At 35.8% G+C, this 23,793-nt stretch overlaps 1 protein-coding gene across 1 annotated transcript in view; it reads right to left on the bottom strand.

Moving 5' to 3' along the window:
• Positions 1–23,793, bottom strand: part of vipr1b (vasoactive intestinal peptide receptor 1b) — a 65,440-nt gene that overhangs the window by 22,506 nt on the left and 19,141 nt on the right. Inside the window, exons 2-5 of the mRNA XM_084398714.1 lie at positions 22,918–23,008; positions 16,336–16,446; positions 2,434–2,534; positions 293–390 (exon numbers count right to left, since the gene is read on the bottom strand). Coding sequence (XP_084254840.1) covers positions 293–390; positions 2,434–2,534; positions 16,336–16,446; positions 22,918–23,008 — 401 coding nt within the window. The remainder of the gene's footprint in view (positions 1–292; positions 391–2,433; positions 2,535–16,335; positions 16,447–22,917; positions 23,009–23,793) is intronic.

The raw sequence follows: 23,793 nt of genomic DNA, 5'->3' as shown, positions 1-23,793 counted from the left end.
AACACTGTTTTCTCTGTTTAAAGCCTGTTAGCTTAATCAAAATTGATACATGATACTACATACATGATACATTGGTACTAACCCTAAACCAAAACCCTTTTCCTAACCCTATAGTAAGTACATGTAGTTAATTAATATTACTCAGTACTTAAATGTATAATTACACTGTAACAAGGACAACTTAAAATAAAGTGTAACCACATTGTTTTGGCAGACGAACATAATCGGCTGAACATAACCCACCCCTAGACCTACATGTTAGCATGGTTTCGACAAATGTAGAAATTCTTACCTGAATATACAAAGTATTACAATGGCAGTAGTGAGAGAAATGAGAGAAACACTGTGTCCAATGGTGTAGCCAATCTTTATTGACCTGAAGAAACTATCCTGCAAAAGAAAAGAAAGAATGTGTGTTCACTAAACAGCACTGTACTCACTTTAAACAGCCATGTCTGCTCAAATTTTCTAATTATACTACCGTTCAAAAAAAATTTTTTAAAGGAAATTAATACTTATATTTAGCAAGTATGCATTAAATTGATCCAAGTAAAGACTTTTATAATGTTACAAAAACATTCTATTTAAAATAAATGCTGTTCTTTTAAACGTTCTATTCAGCAAAGTACTCTATTTATGTTTTTTTTCACAAAACTATTAAGCAGCACAACTGTTTTCAACATTGATAATAATCAGTTTCTTGAGCACCAACTCAGCATATTAGATGCTGGCCGTTCTTTTAAACGACAACAGCATTTTTGGTGCCTGAAAACGCAAACTTTTGAAAACGGGTTTCAAAGTGCAAGTTTTTGAAAATGGTCTCTGTGTAAACAACAAAAATGTGAATCTCTGAAGACGATGATGTCATGCACATGCGTATACATGTTCAGTTTATAGTGTTTCATCTCCATCTAATGGCGAACACTCTGGGCGATTTTCGGTCAGAGTGAAATCGCCCAAAAAGAGGCGGTACTCCACTGTATCCAGAGGCAGAACAACAGTGACGTCTAGCGTAACTCTGTGGTCGAATGCGAATGTGATTGAAAAAGTCCCTTTCACACTTTGGTGGTGCGTCGCCCAATCGCCCTAATGAAGAAACCGCCCCTGATGCTGTCTCTCCAATACACCTGCATATTTTAAATAACCCCCTCTATTGCCTTTGATCAAAGTTGAATAATAAAAACCTGAACATAGCAACAAGGAGCATCAGACGCTCATCAACAAGAACACAAAATTCCTTTTAAGTCCCATGCCCACATATTCCCGGTGGGTCTGAAGACCGAACGTGCTGATTACCCATCCTGTTGATACGAAAACATGCTGGGAAAGCTTTCATCAAAGGGCAAAGGTCATTTGCTCTTCACTTAACTATACTCTGCTCAAAACATCAATGCTTTTCATGTTATATAATAACTTCAGCGATGGCTTATTTGTATGTTTACAACTGCCTCCAAGGGTTGACACCGATGTGCATCGCTAAAGGAACTATTATGTTTGGACTTAGTTCGCACTAGGCAATAAAAGGCAGGCTGGAAAAGGAGGCTAAGAGGTTGACTGAAAAAAGGTGAACGTTAAAGCTTGGGTGTTTTGGGGGTGAGGGACACTCAATTTGACATGAGAATGATCGTTTTGTGTGGGCTAAAAGTCCAAAACGTCAAGAGTCTGAGCATTTCAGTGTTGTATAATGCCAGTGGAGTTGAAAACACTAGTTTGACATAAATGCTCTAAGATATTTTGCATGTACGTATGATGCTCTCTAAAGTCTTCCATTTACCTTAAGTGATAGTAAACTACTTTAGCCCTATTTGGATGATAATTGTTTCTCGTTGGAACTTCTAAAAATACATTTGCATGTACCTATGTATGTACCTTTGCATGTAAAGATGTCGATTTATTCACAGTGGGGGAGAAAGTTCTGTGATACTACGAACCCATGAACGTCAGCTGCAAACAACATTTCTGTTATTGCTTGGACAATTAATAAATTCATATTTAATTTAACAACAGAAAAATAATATCTTATTTATTATTTGATTATTTAAACATCCTGTTTAAAAAATAGGAACGTGCTATGGTTTAAATAGTTTTCTGTCTAGCATTTTATCTCTCAAACTGATGGATGTCATTTTAAAAATGTGGAAATTAGCAGATATACTGTACTTAGTTTAGAGTAAGTTAGAAATAGTCTCAAAAGATCACATGATTTTGTTCTCTTATTTCTTTGTCTTCTTAACAGCTCCCATTCACTGTATTAGAGTGGTGTAGTAATATAATTCTTGTAAACATTTTCCAGTATTTCAGTAATAAAAGTGTCCATATTTGAAATGTGAAGCGAAACTTGGATGGCAATAAAAATCACTGACAAGCCCCTGTACTGTAAATGTTAAAATGAGAAACAATTACTCGCCGAACAGAGAAACAATTTGTACTCACATCGTCACCAGTGCCATTCAGATTATAGCCACAATACACTGCGATTTCCATCGGGTCCATTTCAGTCCAGCCATCAACAGTGCAAGTCTTTGAGAGGTTACCTGTGTGAGAAATGTAAAGGTCATTAACCTCAAGATACACATGCTGGCTGCTCTATTAGAAGCTGCATCTGTTTATTACTCTTTTGATTTTAACTGAAACAAAGTGAGCCCTGAGAGCTGGCGCCCTGGAGTGAGTCCACACAAAGTTAAATGGCTTTCTGGAATAAAGCAGAGAAATGCGGGGCCACGTCACCCCTCTCGCTGAGGTGTTTCTTGGCACTTCTTACTGCACAATGGCCCACTGAAAACTCTGTATCAGATCAATACGCAATGAGACCCAACTGAGCACTGTGATTCAGTGAGCGTATTGTTTTGATCTATGCTGTATACAAATTTGAACAATGAATTATTGAGATGCTTGGGAAAGAAAAACAAAATTTTTTAGGTCATAAGATTTATGCAGCGTTGGGAAAGCTACTTTGTAATCACTTTTTTAAGTAGTTAAACTACAGTCAAAATACTGTTTGAAAAGATAGTTAGCTACATTATAAGTTATGAACAAAATTTGCAAATTACATTGAAGTTACTTCAGGGAAATTTATAAATGAAATGTAACGTGTTCTGTTTAAGCCTGCCTTAGTTCGTCGTTTGTTTCCTTGGTAACTCATTAGTTAATCATTCTGGGGTGCGTTTCCCGAAAGCATCGTTAGCCAACTATGGTCGCAAGTTCCGTTGTTATCAGCATAGTTCAACGATTTGGTATTTCCCGAAACCATCGTTCCAACGAACGTTCGCAAACAGCATCGCAAACTTGTGTGGTTGGGAACGACAGTTCTCCACCTGTGGTTAGAAGCTTAGTTTCTAGTTTACATGAGATGTAGACTGAATAAATCCTTATCTTTAGCAAAATAAGCAAGCTGACATTCAGTACAACCCGTGTTATTTATTTAGAATACATACAAATGTAATTTACGTCTTTTAGTTTGTCAAGAGATTTAAAGCACCGTTTTTGAAGACTGCGCATGTGCGAACGTGCTCTACTATGTAAGAACGAGCCAAATATTGAGTCTGGTAATAAAGCAAAATAACTGAGAAAAATTTGAAATGGTCTTCAGATGCCATGTCTGTAACTTATATGACAAAATAGCGTTAATTCGATCTCAAACAGATTAATTAAAATAAGTTATTAGTCCACCACGTGCGAGACGTCATAAACCAACGTGGTTGAACGATACTTTGCAACATACGGTTTCAGGAAACAGTCGTGACTAGCTAGTTGATTTCTCCATCGATGCATCGTACTATGGTAGTTAAGCAGCGAGCTATATAGTTGTACGGGAAACGCACCCCTGTTTAGTTCCCTCATTACTCCCCATGTACAGTTGTAATCAAAAGTATTCAACCCCAATTTCAAATCAGGTTTATTGGCCAAATTTACAGACTTTCAGCTGTTTGCAATGAAAAAAATCAAACAAAAGTAATTGAAATAGTTCAACACAACAAATGTTTCAAGTGGTTTCCCCAAATTCAATTGAAACCTTTAATGACTTCTGGAGTCTCAAAATTATTCAACCCCCTAAATAGAATCCCTCACAACAGCACAAATCTGCAAAGCAGGTGTTGTCTCAAGCACACCTGATGCAATTAATCAAGGGCTTCATTGAACTCATGAAAAGAATGGTCTAAAAAGTAAAGAGTTTCAAAAGTAAGTTTCATCGCCATTTACAAACAAGGAACAAGATACAAAAAGACAGCAAAGGCACTAAATGTTCACCGTAGAGACACCGTTGGAGGCATGGTTCGCAAGTCCAAAGTTAATAGAACAGTGGTTACACTACCTGGACGGGTCAGAAAAAGGAAACTATCAACCAGATTTCTGAGAAGGCAGGTTCAGAAAAACCCTTGAGTGACTGCAAAAGACCTACAGCAAGACTTGGTGGCAACAGGCACGGAGGTTTCAGCTCGCATAGTAAGGTGCGTACTAAACGCATGTGGTTTCCATGCTAGAACTCCAAGATGTACACCACTACTGATCCAAAAGCACAAGAAAAGTCAGCTCCAATTTGCTCAAAATCATATAAATAAGCCACAGAAGTTTTGGGATTCTGTTCTGTGAAGCAATGAAGCAAAATTGTAACTTTTCTTTAGAGCTAGGATTCTTTAGAAGCGCTGCCAGAAGCTGGTGTCTGGTTATACATCTCATTTGTAGCAGGTCATAACAGCAAAAGGGTGTTCTACTAAGCACTAAATATGCTTGCCATGAATAATTTTGAGACTGCAGAAGTCATTAAAAGTTGCATTTTAAGTCAAATTTGGAGAAACCACTTGAAACATTTATGTTGAGCTATTTCAATTACTTTTGTTTGATTTGTTCACTGCAAACAGCTCAAAGTCTGTAAATTTTGCCAATAAACCTGATTTGCAATGGGTGTTGAATCATTTCGATTACAACTGTATGATTTCTCCTCATTTCTTTTGCCTTTGAGATAAGTGGTTGTGTTAGCTGATTCTCCTGAGTTCTTTAATAAGTGTGATATTAAAGACTGGTTGTTATAGTATTTTCTACGTCGTGCACTTCATTACCACAGCCACCATTAAAAAATTCAAATATTTTTTGTAATTTCAACAGAGCCACTTTTTGCTGTCACAAAAATGACCCTGATAGTTTGACAGATTAAAACTTATACTGGTGAATTTTTACTAAATACAACAAAAACATCCTAATTTACACAACCAATTAAAAAACAGTACATAGTATTATAGGTATTTAAATTTGTGAATAATTTTTTTAATCTGTTAATTTACATGAATCATTCAACACGACCAATTCACAAGTATGAGTCCAATGCAACATATGAGAGAGAACAGTTTAAGATGAACCAATTCACAAAACTGGGCCTTTTATATATTTATATGGGCCTTTTTACACCTGATCACTTCATGTGTTTCTACTGATTGGATAGCTATTTGATTAAGACGGTTCCATTTACACTTGGCCACATAAATTAATCAGACTTACCAATGCTACAGTACATATTGCACACACAAAAAAAGCTTGTTACTGGAAAAAACTGTAGTAGGCCTACTTTGAAAACAGCTGAACTGCTATTACACTATTGAAAATGTAGTTAAGACTAGCGTTCAGTTAATTATGAGAGAATACCATATTCAATAACAAAATTAAGAGCATTTTATATAAGAATAAGGGGGGCATTCAATGACTAGATGTGGGTATCCCACTACAATAATGCATTTAGAGAGAGAATTGTCTCATGGTCCACTGACTTTGAAAAATATGATGTATACTTCAGGAGGAAGGCCACTTTATTCCTCCTCAGTGAATTCATAGCAGATCCTGTGTTACAATGTCACATATTGATCCAAAACAACAAGCCATCCATTTTTACTCAGGCTTGAATTAAATAGACTTTAGGTGCATGAGTTCCTGTGTCTTTTTATTTCAATGCGCTTATAATGTGAACACTGAATAAATGAAAAAAAAAAGCAATGAGGTTTCTTAAAGGAGTCATCGGATGCCCATTTTCCACAAGTTTGTATTGAAGTTTTACCTCCTCAAAAACAGCTCCGTTCACAGTGACCCGTTTCGGTGCATGTCTCTTTAAATGATAATGAGCAACTGCTCACCCCACCCCTCTCTTCCATGGGGGGTGTCCACACAAGACACATAAAGTGCTACCTTGGCGGACAGTATACAAATGGCTGAGGGCTGAAATATGCCAATAAGGGACAGTCCGTCAGTGGTCGTGGGCGGAGCATGACATCATATTGCTCATAATATGACATCATATTGCTCAGAATATCCAAACGGCTTGATTATTGAGAGTGTTTAGGCTTTTTGAGGATAAAAAAAATATATTTTTTACACAGCACACTGCAAAGACACATTTATATGCAAACACCATATAAAAGTGAATTTTGCATCCAATGACCCCTTTAACATTGCAAAATGAAAATAGAATAGAGGCATACAATAGAGCACTCAAATGGAAACACACTTTCAAAAAAAAAAAAAACTTTCCAAAAGGAACAAATGCCAGCAGAAACAGCTTAAATGCATCAAACCTAGGCACAAAGACCACCTATGCCTGCCCCGACAGGCAGTGACCTCCATCTAGACATAACAATGATGTCTACTGCTGAATTAATCATACTCACAAGTACAGTATGACGTTTTTTCCAACTGTTGGAAAGACTCAATTAATGGATTTTTTAACTTTTTCCCCACCAAAAACTTAATGCAAGTGGCAAACCATACACTGGATTAAATTTGAAGAAGATTAAATAAGGGAAATGATAATAAGGTCTATTTGGCCATTAATTGGCCATTTTTATGTTTAGATTTGGCCCACTGACTCACCCTGGGAAACATTGGGTAAAAAACATAAATCTGTACATCATTACATGTACATGTCAAAATAAATAAATCGCTAATCTTTCCCCCTCTTCTACATTCACCGTCTGTGTGAAAATTTAAATAAACCATAGATAACTCTTACTCTAGATACGAATATCAAGAAAATTATGTTTTATCTCTCTTTTAATTAACCCAAGAAGACATTGTGAATTTTTTTTTTCAATAGGCTTATGTTTCTCTAATAACCTGCTGAGAGTTTTATTGTTCCTTTAATATGTATTGATCTGTTTATTTGTCATTTGGAAGATGCACCATAAAAAGTCAATAATGGTAAGTACTAAACACAGCTTCAGAATGTCAAGGCTGCAAAAGCAGGTTGAACTTGAAGGTTTCTGTGTAAGCAAGTTGATTGGCTAATTGGCTCATTAAAATAAACAGACCTCAATAAATGAATTGACGGAAAAGCACCAATATTTTAATGAATCAACAGATTAATCAACTCTGCAATGATTAATGACCTGATTAATATGGTTCAATATTAACTTGTGATTAACATCAATTAAAGTGTTTCTGTTACTGATAATTATACGGTCCACTATATTAGGCAAAAATAATAAAACAGCAGTCTGACAAAATTATGGATAAGTAAAAGTGAAGCTTTTATAAAATATTATAAAATAAAAGTAATTTGTAGACTACTTAAAACTGCAGATAATTCTAACAGATTTGGGAAGTTCAGTGGTACCTCACTAATTTACAGAAAATGAAAAAAAAAAGGAATATGTTACATTGTTTATACATTATTATTATTTATTTAAGTATACTATTCATCATACTACAACCGTATCATTGAGATACTATTATAGTTACCTGATAGTTTATTAATATTTTTATTTTTTATTTTTATGTTTTCTGTTCTCATTTTAATATTAGTTTAAGTTTTAGTAAATACATTTTTATTTCAGTTTTAGTTATTTTGGTACATCAAGTTAACTGAATTAAAATGAGAAATGTTGGCTTGGCAACTAGCTGAAGTCAAATTTTAAAAAGTTAAAGTTAAAAAGTAAAAAAAAAACACAAACACACACATACATACATACACATACATACATATACATACATACACACACACACACACACACACACACACACACACACACATATAAATATTTATTACATGGCTTGGTTGAATTCCAATATAGAATGCGGTCTGTTATGTAAGGGATAATGTATAGCGAGGCGGTTGTTATAGCGAATACAACCCCGACAGGCTTGAATCAGCCTGAAGGGGTTGTTATTCACTATAACATCTGCCTCGCTATACATTATCCCGCTTATTACATGGCTACCTACAAAATAAATCAATAATTTGACACAAAATATTTATTTAAAAAGGAGTCTATTGATTTAAAAACGATTGTATTGCTTCCGCTAAAGAAAATAGTCCGTTCCGCGTCCATAGCAACGCTCTGTTTTTCATAACAGACCGCTGCTAAGTATAACACACCGTTGCCATGAAAAACAGAGCGTTGCTATGGACGCAGGATTCTAACCGTAGAGACGTAACAAACTATTTTCTTTAGCGGAAGCAATACAATCGTTTTTAAATCAATAGACTCCTTTTTAAATCAATATTTTGTGTCAAATTATTGATTTATTTGGTAGGTAGCCATGTAATAAGCGGGATTGTAATAAGCAACCCCTTCAGGCTGATTCAAGACCCCTCCGCTTTGCGTCGGGGTCCTGATCAGCCTGTCAGGGTTGTATTCGCTATAACAACCGCCTCGCTCTACATTATCCCTTACATATTTTTTTTTTTTACACAAACTTATATGTTAGATGTGCAATATTTATTAACAATGAATCGATTTGACAGCAATAATTTAAAGAATTTTTTTCTATTAAAATCTCACAGGCAAACATGCAAACAATCACGAGACCAGCAGTCAGAACATTCACAACATTATCAGAAAAGACGATAGAATAAGGATTACATTTTCTATTGCAAAAGATAGTCTGGGGTGTGAAGCGCTTCAGATAATCCTGACATCATAATAAAATGTTGAATGATCCCATCTAAAACAATTTGAACACTGTCACCTACTTGAAATTCAGCTGACTTTCAATTACTAGGTTTTTTTTTTTTTTTACATGCTGCACGTAATGTATCTTTCGAAAAAATTTTGATGCAAAATCTCATTCCCATAATCCAACAGCACACCACAATACATCTGAATCATCGGAGACACTTTCCATAATTATTAGTCAATTGTTTTGCATTGATTTAAATAAATTAATGCATGAAGAAGCATCATGCTTAACGTAGAATTAAGATTCTTTTTCACTTGCTATAAACTAATCCATCTTTTACCTGATGCTAGTCCCTGGTTTATCTGATATGCATATTGTTGAGATTATCCAAAAGACATGGATTAAAATCTGCTAATTTTAATACATTGAATTCATACAAACACGTTACCAGCACCTGAAAGCTTGTGTAATATTATTGAAGGGGATGTTTACTCTTGGCTTTTAGTGTAAGCTTTGTTTGTCATGTAAGGTTGACGCCAACCCTCTCACATTTATCAACGTGTGCAAACACCCACACGCAATATATCCATCCTCACACATTATTCCAGTGGACCTCCGGCTTTGTTATAAGCCACAGAGATCCCATGAAGCAAATCCAGAATGTCACATTAATCCTCGGTATTGAACTACGGACAGACTTTTATCATTCTGTAAAGCTTAATCTGTCCTTTCCCATTCAGAGAGAGCATTATACTGCGTATGCTTTAAATGAAAATCCATTAGAAATGTGTGGGACTAGTGAGATGTGTGAAAGATGTTGCTCCTGAATAGTATTTCAGCAGTATAGCACCAGTACAGTATGTTCCATGTGCAGGATATTCAAATATTTTGAGCTTCCACAACATAAAGAGAGTACATTTTCAGTTCAAAGGACAGGAAACAATACATCACTTCACAGGAAGTGGAAATTAAGTCAGCAGTCGCTGCAAACCACAAAAAAGTAGTACACAAAATTTGGCTACAATAAATGTGATGAAAACGTTCAATGTTTTCACCCAAAGTAATTCACTTTGGTTTGGTTTCCATAATGTTCTATGAAAATATCAAGCTCACAAGATGCAACAGTTACACAAAATGGGAAAAACATTCATGCTGTAAATGAACAAGATCACTTTTATTTTATTAATCATTGCAAACATCAAAATTTATAACTACATTTAGGGCCCTATTTTAACGATCTGAAACGCAAGTATCAAACGCAAGCATCTTTGTGGGCGGATCTCGGGCGCTGTTGCTATTATACCGGCGGGATAAATGACTCTTGCGCCCGACGCAAATCTAAAATGGGTTGGTCTGAAGTAGCTTCATTATTCATAGTTGTGGTTTGGGTGTAACGTGAAATAAACCAATCAGAGCATCATCTCACATTCCCTTTAAAAGCAGGCGTGCTTGTTCCATGGCGGATTGCTATTATAACGGCGAATTTGCCAGGCGCACGCCAGGAGCGGTTCACAGCCGAGGAGACCAACGTTCTCATCAGGGTCATAAAAGACAGAGAAGTGACATTGGGGATGGGAGAAACCCACCCAAATTAGCTTCAGTTAAACATGCGTATAATAATTTGGGTAAATGTGTAAGCTAGGTTTGTGCCTATTTATTCACATCTTCATGGACACAACAATGATTTCCCTTGTGTGGTAATATTTTTCCTTGTAATTATGTAATGTTTGCAAAAATGGCAACTGCTGCGTCTGTGTAGATGAGAGAAGCAAAGTGTGCGCGTTGTGCACATGCTACATTATGGCCAAGCATGCGCCCTTAAAATAGCATCTGAATAACGCGCCACTGACTTTAGACTAGGTTTTTCCTGGTCTGTGGCGGAATTGTTTTCTGAAACTGCAAAATAGCACCAGGGAACGTTTGCGCCGGAACACGCCTCCTCTTTTCGCTGTTTACCAAATTTACAGACGTGTGTTTGTGGAGGGAAAAGAGGGTGCAAAATAGGAATGATACATGCGTCAGTGTACAAAGTCAATTGCGCTGGGTGCAAGATAGGGCCCATAGAGTCTTTAAGTATGACAAATTATATGAATTAACACACATACACATATATATTTATATGTATACAGATATATAGAGATTTTAGAGATTATATAGAGATTTTTTCCTTGAGAAAAATTGACACCTACTTTAACTGATATATATTAATCAATAATGAATTAGACTGAGTCAAAATCAGGCCTGTGCAAGCCTGTGAATCGGAATTGATTTGAATTGTGAAATTTGTCTCAATGTACTCTATATACAGTATATGTAGTGTTTATATATACATTGTTTTTATAAAGTATATATTATATACTACAATCTTATATTGTATATACTTATATATACTTATCAAACTTATATTGTACTATGTATTTAATAGTTATTTATTTAAATTTAAGTATTTTTATGTCAAAATAAGACTGAGAATGATACAGCTTAATCTGCCTTAAGTTAGATTTTTTTAGGGAGCAGTGAACACTGCATAGGGACCCTGTTCATCGGAGCGCAGCTGCAGTATCCTGCTACTAGGAGCCAGTGAGGTGAGGGTTTATACACTGCTCAGAACATAACAGCTATACGTCTGCAAACCAGGGCTCAGATGGCAACTCTGTTCTTTTTCATTTAATTGAACTCTGTTGCTAAAAATAACCTCATCCGATGACAAGGAAGCACCAGAAGAGCTTTACCTGGCTGTGGGGAGTCATATAAGTTACGAAATGCACGACTGATCCCTTTTGGAGAAAGATCAATAAATGTGTTTTTATTTATATTCAGCACTCAAACTTGCCACCTTCACCCTCTGCTGCATATGAAACAAGCATTAACGTTAGATGATTGAATGAACTAATGATTTGTAATATAAATATGGCCTCTAAAAAAAATCCAGTGGCATACTATGCATCATTAATCAAACATTCATTAATTAAGCACTCCTGAGAGGACTAAATGACATAACAAGAGTAAGACTAGCTAAAGCCTTGCTTAATTAAATGTTGAGGTTGAGCACCTCCATGAATACCTCAGCAATACACCTTCATACAGAAACAAACTGGCTGTACTTGTGTGAGAAAAACAGGTGATCAGGTAATAAGTAAGAACAGTTCAATATATTTATAAACTTAAAGGTGCAGTAAGCGATTTCTGAGAAACACTGTTGATATTTGAAATTGACACCCAAACAAACACACCCCCTCCCTTTATTGCTCCGCCCCCCAAAAAATGAACAAGCTATGCAACACACTAACAGCTCTCTAATGTCTCTCCAGTGCTGGAGAGCTTGCCTTCTTCTTCAAATTATATTCCTCTGACCTTTTACCGATCCACTTTGTTTTTTCTCCAATTTACATGGCCAGGACTATGTACAAACACAATTCTTTTTCAGCATACATACTCAGAACAGACATCCAGCAAATATTCATTAAGTTGTTTGTTTAGGTGTTGATTTAAATTTTCAACAGCGTTTCTCATGAATCCCTTACTGCACCTTTAAAGAAATTTTAAGCCATGCAAAAATCATATTAAAACCTGTAATCACATAAAAATCATTTAAAAAACTGCACCATAATAATTAAAAAACGTGTGCATAATTTGAAAAAATACTGCTTAAATCTACTAAATTACGATTAATAGTTCAAAACAGAACAGGTGTCAAGGAAGAATCATGCAAAACCCCAGAGACTAATTAGGGAACACAGGCAAACTAGGGGTGCGTTTCCCAAAAGCATCGTTAGCCAACTATAGTCGCAAGTTCCTTTGAACTCTGTTGGTAACGACAGAAATTGCGACCATACTTGGCTTTGGGAAACGCACCCCTGAACAGGGAAAACAGAACACAGTAAAAATTAAACCAAAACTGAATATACTCTTTACAGTGATATTATTTCTTCACACATTACACATATTTTAATCCCAAGAGCTTTTCACTGACACTGCTGTCAAGAAAGCTTTTCTAAACTTTAGGAAAAAAACTAATTAGGAGTAATTGTGGCAGTCATTTTGTATGTAAAATAAATTATATAAATAATTTTCAAACACATTTTGAAATATTTTATATTTCACTTTTTGTTTGGACCATTTAAGTTATAAATACTAAGTACTTTTTATGGTGAATTTTCACATTTTAAGATTGGATTTGGGAAAATGCTAAAACCAATATCTATAAATAAAAGGCATTTGGAAAAAAATTCAAAATAAACTGACCCTCATTAAAGTGATCATCTTGCAAAAAGATCAAAGTCTCTGAAAAGAAAAATCTGTCTCTTTGTTGGTAACGATTTACTGTGAGTCATCAGCGTAGGCTCTTTTTAAGACTTTCAATCACTAATTTTTCCAATGTTCCTTTAGCCTAGAAATGTCACTGGCAAGAAAACTCTCTCACAGCAGTGATTTTTAACTTCTCTCCTAAACGAAGGGGCTGCATCTTCTATCCGGACTGCTCCCTTGGAAAGACTATGACAAAAATCATATAAATTTATGTAGGGAACAGCATATTCCAGGGCTCAGTTTTATGGCAGGGCCCCTCTCTCACTGCAACGGTGGAGAAATGTTTGCTACCTTTCGATTGAATCGAATCTGGACTAGCACATACAAATGTCCAACACCATCAGATAAGGATGCTAGGACAACTGACACCTCAAGCACAGGAAAGACAAGACTTCTCATTGGTCCACATGCAGTTTCTGCCCTAAAGGTTTATACCAACCACCATAAAAACGTATTAGGACGCAAGAGTCATTCATTCATTCATTGGAATGAAGGTATGCCACAATGATCCATCCAATCCATTCATAACTATGTTTGGAAATCTTCAAACAGATACGACCATGAACCTCCAATCTGTGAGGAAAGAGACATTATCAAACATACATTCAGAGTCTTCGTCCAGCGAGAGGGTAACGATTACAACATGTCCCGAGTCTCCATACCAGAGAGACAAAAGTGGATTGACTAAGTGTTAACAACATGGTTAAGCTCAGGAGAGCAGACCTTCATTTCAAGGTACCTTCGGCTGTGTGTTCCAGATTGTTAAGGACCTTCTGCACCTACTTCAGGGCCTCATCTGCATGTTCCCGATTTTAGGACCCCTTTTGGTGCAGCAGGAGATCAGTATCCCACAGAGATTTGTGTTCTAGGCTGTTGAAACAGATTCCATCTCCTTTCCCCACTGCATTGTAACCCAGCACAACTAGTGGAAGAAGTCAGTATATGATTTTCTAATTTACATTAGAAGTAATATAACGGATGCTAGTTAATAACAAATAATGGTAACACTTTATAATAAGTATACAGTAATAAAGTACTTGCAAATTATTAATTATAGTTCATTCATAGTTTATATATTGTAGTCTCTACATTGTTAATATATTAACAGGCTATATACAAATAGTGAGTTCTCCATTCATTTTCACTGTAATTAACACAATTATTATTGTTTAATTAACTCGTAGTAAAGGAATTGTGCATTGGTTATTAGGAGTAAATAGTTCTTTAAAAAAAATGCCATTAATTAAGAGCTTTAAACAAACCTTTATTGGACATTGATGGTATTCATATTCAGTGTTCCTTAAAATGTTTAGGCTACAAATATATTAAGCACACACACATATTGGCATATGTGGTTTACAAGGACTCTCCATAGGCGTAATGTATAGTATATATATATATATATATATATATATATATATATTATATACATATTTCATTTTTTTTAAGGAAAATGTAAAATACTAATGCAGTTAATGTCTAATAAAGGTTGGTTTAAATCACTTAATTAATTACCTTTTCCCATTTTCTGTGACCTATTCTGAAGTGAGAACTATTTATGGTCAATAAATTGTTAAAGCATAAAAACATTATCCAACTCTTTACATATGAGCTAATTAAACAATAATAATTTGTTAACTACAGTGACAATGAATGAAGAACTCACTATTTGTAACATATTACCAATATAGAGACTACAATATATTAACTATTAATTAACTATAAACTAATAGTTTGCAAATGATTAACTCACAATATTATTTGGTGCCCATATAGACCAAATCCTTACATTTATGGTGCCCATTTTCTACATAAACCACTTCATAGCTGCTGCATGAATGAACAAAAAATCAAATGAAAACTGCAGAATCTTACTTGCATACTCCTAGGCAATTCCTAAAGTGTTCAGTGTAGAAAATAAGTGCCTGAAACTCAGAGCTCCTCAAAGGAGATGTGCTCTCCTTTTTCAGCCCTCTTTCATCATTGCAGAAACACTTTACATCCTCTAACACAGAGGCTGTAATTCCACTATATGGAATCGACATCGGTTTCCTTGTAGACTGTACCCGATGCACATTCTGCATTACACACTGACATTTTTTCAAACCTAAACATATCTACATCATTGCAGATTTTCATGAATGTAGTGTATTCAACAGTTAATCTACAATAGAGCAATTTAAAGTGGGAATTAAAATTCGCAGACTACCGGTATAAATAACATTTATTTTGCCTTTACAAATTATCATACCATAATAATAAATTGAGTGTTTTTACGTTTCTTTGTACAAAATCCTACAGCTTTCTGATTAATTTCTGAAACCCAGATTTTCACCAGTGACCTCAGACAAGTGTAACACAAATAATATGGTATGTAAAACGTAAAGGATTATTTGTAAAGAAATGACCGATTCTAAAAAATAAATAAATATAAATTTATAAAACTTTGCACTATGTTTAACATGCCCAAAATGCACTGCAATAAAAGGGTGTGGTGTGAGTCTGTTGAACTTAGTTTTCTGCCAGACTTTTAATGAGTTTAATGAATCATTTCTGGTGAGATGTGGTTGAGACTTATCAGATAAACAAGCGTGACCTAATGGCAGTACTACTCAATCAATGGGTCTGATTTGCCTCCTAATGAATTACCCATTGCATCCACTCAAAGCAGCGGTTCTGCATGTAAAATGTAACCTCCAGTTGTAATATCTGCATTTATTCCATTGTCTATAAATAGTTTAGTGTCTGAAATAACAAAATTCTTTTCATAATTCTATGAATTCTACAAACATGCTATTAATTGTCAAGCACTCGTACATTCATGACAACATACCACTAAAATCCTGTTTGCTAGAGTTTTTGTTTTTGGGTTGTTTTTTTTACGTTGTGACAAGGAAGTGCTCGTTTTAGAGTTACCATTTTCCCAAGCACACCAGTTTTCCTTGAGAAGTCTGATATCAAAGACACTACTCCAGTGAGTGTGTGGGAGTACTGAACTGAAGTGCCTTTAACTTTTACAGCGATGTGACAGCCCATGACAGCGACTGACAAGATAACAAAAGACACTTTACACTTTTCCTCAGGAGTTACTACTGTTACTTAATGCCTTGAAGTTCATCAAAGGTTTTGATGATGATTTCAACTTACCCTCATGATGATCAGAGAAGTGTCTGAAGTAATTTGGACAAGGAATAACCACGTGTTCCCCAACTTTGGCTGATGGCCAGCAAGCAACAATATCCCACATTCCTTTGCAGCCTGGCAAAAGAATAAAGTACAGCATTAACTCAGTATAACCCTGTTGTATAAAGGCAAAAAACACAATTAGGTTTTAAGTTTATATCTTATATACGTAAGTTCGGTTTGGTCCTTGAATCTGATTGGCTGAGACGCCTTCCAGAAGTGCTGATATTTCACCAGTGGGGACTGTTCACCGTTTGTATTACTACGCGTGTCTCTGTGCATAGACAGACAGCATTTCTCCCAGAAAGCGTTAATGGCGGAGAACAAAAGTCTCTGAGTAATGCAATTATTTAAGCCACGAAATAAACTTCAATCCATAAAATAAGTATAACGAATTACGCAAAAGGCATATTATATGTCTCCGGCACGTTTTACCCCAAAATTTTACCCAAATGACTCAAAAATCAAACATAGTTCACCATTTACGCAAGTTATCACGTCCGTCAAAAAGTTAGGCTGGCTATCAGTTTGAATATTAGAACTAAAATCATCAACATAACACATTCATGGGCATTAGTCACTTCACTGAATACTTGCCGGCTAAGAAAGAAATAATTATTATCTTTCGATACATCTGTTTACAAATTCCCGAATATCCCGAATATCAAATTTGAATATCACGACATCAATGTCTGTCAAAAAATAACGTGCACAATACACGGTAGTATTTACGAGAAGCAGAGGTCCAGGGAGTACATGAATTTCCTGAAAAACGGTACTAGATTTTTTTTACTATTTCATCACTTTCCGAGAAGTGGGAAACGGCTTCAACATGCTGTCTGAGACGACAACGTGCATAATAGGCGACATAATTTGTGTATAAATTTGTTCTTCACTTGCTGAAATTGAATTGGAATGATCAGGGAACTAAGTGCAATACTGAATGCTAAAGAGAATAAATGCAGAATAAACCATTTATTTAAAAGTAACATGAAGACTCTTAAACTCACACTTCCCTAATCCCTCAGTTGGACACCTGTGCTGTGAGCACAATAAACTGAGATATGGTATCAGCTTATTGCTTTACCCGTAATATTTTGAATATTTACGACGTTCCTCATGCCCCCAGAATGCATCCTTTTGATTCATGAGGCGAGGTGAGTTGGTTCGTGACTGTAAATGTGGAAAACTGACAGCTAGTTTATCTTATTCGTCCTCTCCAAGCTACAGCGGAATGTTCCAGAGCCAAGCGGCCTGTTTAAAAATCCACCTCATTCAGGCACTATATGGATGTGCAGGCGGGTCAGCACACAGACTGTAGACATGTAAATTCAACCCTCTCAGGATTTCAGTTTAAATTGAAATCTGATAAACGTGTGAATCTATCCAAAGTAATATGGTTAAACACACTGACTAGATAACAATTTCTTTTTTAGCTCTATAGGTTTAGCTCACTTTCAAATACTGTTGTTGAATAGACCTCTTGTAAAAAAAAAAAGAATTTTTTTAATTAATTAATCACATAAACTCAGTGTTTAGATCAAGTTATAGGTGAATTTCATGGAAGGCATGTGATTGCATCCTGATGTTCATGAAACCAATCTTGGATGTGTTCAGCAGAATGGAGGTATTTTCACCTAAAATTTGGGGGGAGGGAACAGTGTTTGCACTATAGCAGTGGTTCCTAAACTGGGGGTACGTGAGGTGACAGAGGGGATACGCGAACAAAATGCGGAGTTTTGCCATTAATTTATTCATTCATTAATTCATTCATTCTATCCCACCTTAAAATAACATTAAAATCGAGCATGTATTTCTAACAGGGCAAGCAAAATGCAGTAATAGTCAGTGTGCATATGATAGGTTGTGTGCAGCCTTAGCAAATCGCGCTACATTACCGCCATTCTTGACAATGTACCTTTGTTAAAATGAGGATTTAGCACTTGCTAGCATGAAGAACAAATAGCCAATACATAGACACGGACTGTTCATAGAGATCAATTTAAGACTCAAACTCTCTTCCATACAAAAACATACCCAGTATGAGTTCTTGTTTTTAATGTTGATAATATATTATAGGAGCAAGAATGCAATTTTTCCCAAATGTCCACACGATTGCAAATGTGACATTAATTTTATACAACAGTTCAACAAAGGGTAATATTAAGTGATGTACATTTTAAACACAGTAATGTTTGCTCTGTAGCGTCTGGACCAATCAGACACACACAAATTATTCATTTGTTTAATGAATAATCCAGCAAACTCACTCTCCCAACAAAGGTTTATGAAACTTCCACCAAAACTAACACCCCAAATGAAGCTAACACACTGGCAGAACCCGGTTTCCTGTTACAGGATCATTAAGATTGATAAGACCTTTTACGACCCCAAAAAGGAATTTGCAGAGGGCTGTGACGCTCACTTAATTCTTCCTGAGGAAGAGAAATAAACCCTGTTAATCCAATATATTCTATATATAAACACTTGAGAAATGTGTAAACATGTAGCCTATCTAATTTTCCCATCTAATGATTTTCCTTTTATGTGGTTTGGCCTTTGTATTCTTGTAAACTTTTGGGATTAATGTTTCAGACTTTGTTGCATACTATTGTTTACCAAAATCATATTCAGGGTTCTCAAGTTTTATCAAAAGCTTGGAGTGAGATCACATGCGGTTAGGGGAGGAGCCCTAATGGAGCCCCGGCCCCCAATTTTACCCATTGTTCATAATTAACCAGCACAAATTGAAATTATAACAATTGGTAAATCTGATAAATGACAGAGCAATTCATCACATCAAATATACTCTTTAAATGTTATATTTCAAAATTACAAATATACAAAAATTCGCAAGTGAGTTTTTTACAACAGTGTTGTGAAATATACGCCCCACAGCTGTAGGGGGAGCTCGTGGGGAAAACATGCGACAACAAAAGGGAAAATCAGCGAAGAAGTGACTAGAGTTCGCTAGAGTTGCCGAGTTCTGCTTTAAAGATTCTTGTGTTAAACATCCAATCAAATTGATGAACAATGGGTCGTAAAGAACAATGGTTGAACAATGGGTCGTAAAGAAATTTCCCTCCAAAGGAAAACACTTCTTATTGGCTCACACACCTCCAGAGGGTGTGACATCTTCACGCTTTAAAAATCACTGATCACAAGATCAGCTCTCTCTTAGCTCTCTAGCTCTCTTAGTCCCTTTCTGAAATGCTGACGTGAAGATGATGCTGAACTAGAATTTCCTAAGGACCCCCAAGCTTGTGCCAGGCTGCGGCCTTGTCTTTCCATTCACCAACGATCCTCTGACTCCCACTGGCTCTCTCTCATCAAGACCACATCAGCAAAGATCAACTGGAACCTCAACAGATTGCATCAGGACAGTTTAATTCAAATGGGCGAGACATGCAAGTATCCAACTTAGTTTCATTATTTGATACATTAAGTATCCTTAACCCTTTTAAAGAAGGGCATGTTAGAACTAAACTGATGGTTTGCTCAAGGCTGTTGATCTGCTGAATTTCAAACAATGCTATGACTTCTTGCTTTCCTGTATTCTGCTTCAGCTGTCTTTCCCTTGGTAATCCGTATGCATGTACAGTATGTGTGTGTATGTTAGAGTAGTTTAAGTGTTTAGACTAGTTAATAAAATCTTGTAAAGTTGTCCGTGTCTCAAGCTCATATCTGGAGTCACTAATCACAGATCTTGTCTACTTGCTCTTAGTAGTACTGTAAAGTAAGAAAGACAGAATTAATAAACAATTAACACTGAGTGTTCACGGGACAAACAGGTTAATTGATTGTAAAATTAAGTTACAACATTAAGTTAATTGTATTAACTGATCCAAATATTAATAATCAATTATAACCAGTTATTATTGATTATTAATATTTCGTAGAGCTACTTTGCTACACTCTATTTTCCAGCGAAATAATAGTATATAGTATATAGTATAAATAATAATAATAATAATAACATAAGCCACAGCAGAACTGCAGCACACAGTGGTGTGTCGCGAATGAATCTGCGGCTTTGAACGAATCGTGAGAGTCACTGATTCAATGACTCATTCATAAATATAGCCACTTGCTTCGTTACTGGATGAACGAATGAATGAATGAATGAATGAATGACTCACTCATTGAGACAGTGACTTACCACCAACTACTGAAGGTTTTAGTTTAATATTTAAAAGTATCAATTCATTATTACCATCATTACATATTTCTCTATTGACATGTTTTTTTATTTAAAACATGACTTATTTTATGAAGGTATTTATAAAGTAAAAAAATGCACTGGAAAATCCATTTAAGGGGGCAAAAACTGTCCCTTAATGGAAAAGGCCTCAGGGGGTACGACACTCTAAAATGTTTGGGAACCGCTAAGGACGTGACTAATATACAACCCAACAGAAGAATTGTGATCTCTGGAAAACTGGAATTTATAGTGTCATTCAGTAACCACTTATTTGCAAAGCAAAGAGACATACTGTAAACTGGTACAAGATCTACACCTGAATGAGTTTATGAGTTGATCCATCTGTAGATAACTGTAACACACTAATAGATGAGCTATAGTGCTATTGGCAGCCGTCTTTTGGAAGACATTAAGTGTGATGATTCTTCTGTTGGGTTGTATATTAGTCACATCCTATAGGTTAGCGGTGAAACTTCTGATGCAAATCAATAGTATTTTTTTTGTACCATGTCAAGTACACCCGCATTACACCAAATTAATTCATGTCATTGTTACTGTCATGTTATTCAAAACTGCACATCTATATCTGAGAATCCATATCTAACCACAATAATAACTACCAAAAGTCACCGCAGACCTTTAAAGATTTACATGGACTGTTTAGAAATTCCCTCTAGATTCATTAGCTACCAAGCTGATCATCCTTGAACCTAAAGAACCCAATCAATCAATTAGCTGGTAATGCTGAAATGCTCTTTATCTAAGAAAAAAATATAAATCTCCAACCCTCAAGTCTATTTTAGAACAATGCACAATACACACTACAGGGCTTTCACTTCAAACAGTTACATGAAATGCTTTTGGGCACAACAGATCCTTTCATTCATTCCACTTTCTATCCATGATGGGGGTCTGACTTTTCTTCCACTTCAAAAAAAATTGTCTTTCATGCTTGATTGCCAGTTCATCTCGTCAACCTAAAAAATGAGTCAGTGGAGGATAAGCCACTTCGTACCTCAAAGGAGCTTCCGTATAATTGTGATATCTATGTGCGAAGCACTGGTCCCCGGACCTTTTGCTGAATACTGAACTACTGAACCAGTATATTGTCAGGAGGCTGGTGGCATGATGCATCTCATTGATCAGGATGTTGGTAATCAGCCTTTGACAACAGTTCATTTTTTGACTTTTCAAACTGTACTTCTACTGGATGAAGCATTTCGCAGTGTTCTTTTTATTTATTTATTTATTTATTTTCCATAATAAATCCGCTTGTAAATGTATTAAAGAGTTTAATTATATAGACCTTATTTGTCAGAGAAACAAGTGCGCAGCCATCTTTAGAATTTTGCGTTTGAACTTCCGTTTTTGCGGTTGCTCTGTATATTTCTATGGCATCACTGTCGAAGAGTAATTAGCTGGTGAAGTCGATTTACTTATTGTAGAGTTAGCGTAAGTTATCACGAGCATTGTAATGTTTGAAACGGATGTCATACCAAATGTCAGGAAGATTTTAAAATTAGTGGTTCATTCACAATTCCATAAGATCTTACTGTCATGCTGTGGGAATGCAAACCGGTAGACAGAACACAACAAGCGCAGTGCTGAAAAGGGGCGGGGCTACATAAGGTCAATTTTGTAAGGTACAAAAACAAGCATCGCACAACAAACTAATTAGCATCCCAGTGTCCTTAAAAGGCTTAAAAGAATGTGTGTGTACACTGTAAAAAATTTCTAACCCTCCCAAATCAAAAATTTAAAGTGACCGATAACATCTACATTTTTCAATTGGCCCAAGTGAAATTCTGTAAATTATAAAATTAAATTTACAGATTTTCACTTGGGCCAATTGAAAAATGTAGATGTTATCGGTCACTTAAAATTTTTGATTTGGGAGGGTTAGACATTTTTTACAGTGTATATATATATATATATAATTCTTATTTCTTATTTACTTTTTGTTATATTTTCCAATTAAACAAATTCTAAATATCAGTTCTAAACTGTAAAATATTATTGTTGGCTTAACTTAAAAAAGTAAGTTACCTGGTTGCCTTCAAATTTGAGTTCACTGAAATAAAAAATTTCAGTTAACACATTGAAGGAGATTGGTTTAATAAACAGAACCTCTAAATATTATGTTCTCTGAACCACATTAATTATCTAAGTTGATTTGACAAAAGATAAAAAGTTGTGATAACAAATCATGAAAATTATTTTGTTTTTGTTCTATTTCAGCACCAAACATTATATCTCTGTGATCTCATGTTACGTCTATTTTCCCTCATCAATTGTTTATTGACTGTGAAAATGGCAAAAAAGCGACATTATACTGTAAATATCACCTGATGTGACGTTTCCTGCTGTTTTATTCTCACACCTCGCTCTTGCCAGCGTAATCTCATTTACCACGTCACACATCTGAACAGCACAAACCTGCAAAAGAGACAGTGAGAGAGAGAGAGAGAGAGAGAGAGACAGAGAACATTAGTTGTTTAGCCACATCACAGCCTTCAAAGTGATTCAGTGATTCACCGCAACATTCTTCTCAGGATATGTATTACTTTAAGGTGTCAGCTTTCATCTTGTAAGGCTTTCATTTCATATGCATATTAATGGATTGCTGTGAAGTCTCATGGGGGCTTATTGTGGCTAAATATTTACTGCAAATGCCAACTAGGAATTAGATTCCACTGCTTGAAAAATCCACAATCTTAAAAACTCCTTTTTTGTCATTACACCATACAGTTTGCCATAAACCATTCCTACTGACAAAACGACAGACCGTTGCTCGCCTGTACGCTAGCGGCACACAGACAAAAGAGCGCCGTTGCACTGTGGAGATGATATCATGCCTATAAGGGAGAAAAGGCGCGTGGGGCCAGTGAGTAATCGTCAGATTGCTCACTGATGTCCACTGCTGATGACAAATTCATGCTGACAGTCAGTGGCAGACAGCCTGCGGTCAATAAGAACGTGAAAGTCCAACGAACAGCTTGAGAAGGTCAATGAAGACATGGTGCCGGGGAAGAGGGGTGTAATGGACAGGGAGGACTGAATCCCAATAGTGATAATAATCGTATATGTGTGTGGGTGTTTGTGATGCTTTGCGTATTGTCTTTATGAGTTAGCATCTATGTGTGCTTCTGTTTTGGTATTATGTGTGCGTGGGCCTGCATTTGAGTGTGTGTGTACGGTGGGCACAGGTGTGTCTGTGCATT

The sequence above is a fragment of the Rutilus rutilus genome (assembly GCF_951802725.1).
Source record: "Rutilus rutilus genome assembly, chromosome: 24".
Lineage (NCBI taxonomy): Eukaryota > Metazoa > Chordata > Actinopteri > Cypriniformes > Leuciscidae > Rutilus > Rutilus rutilus.
Note: the sequence above shows the minus strand (reverse complement) of the source record. Positions and strands in the feature narration are given on the sequence as shown.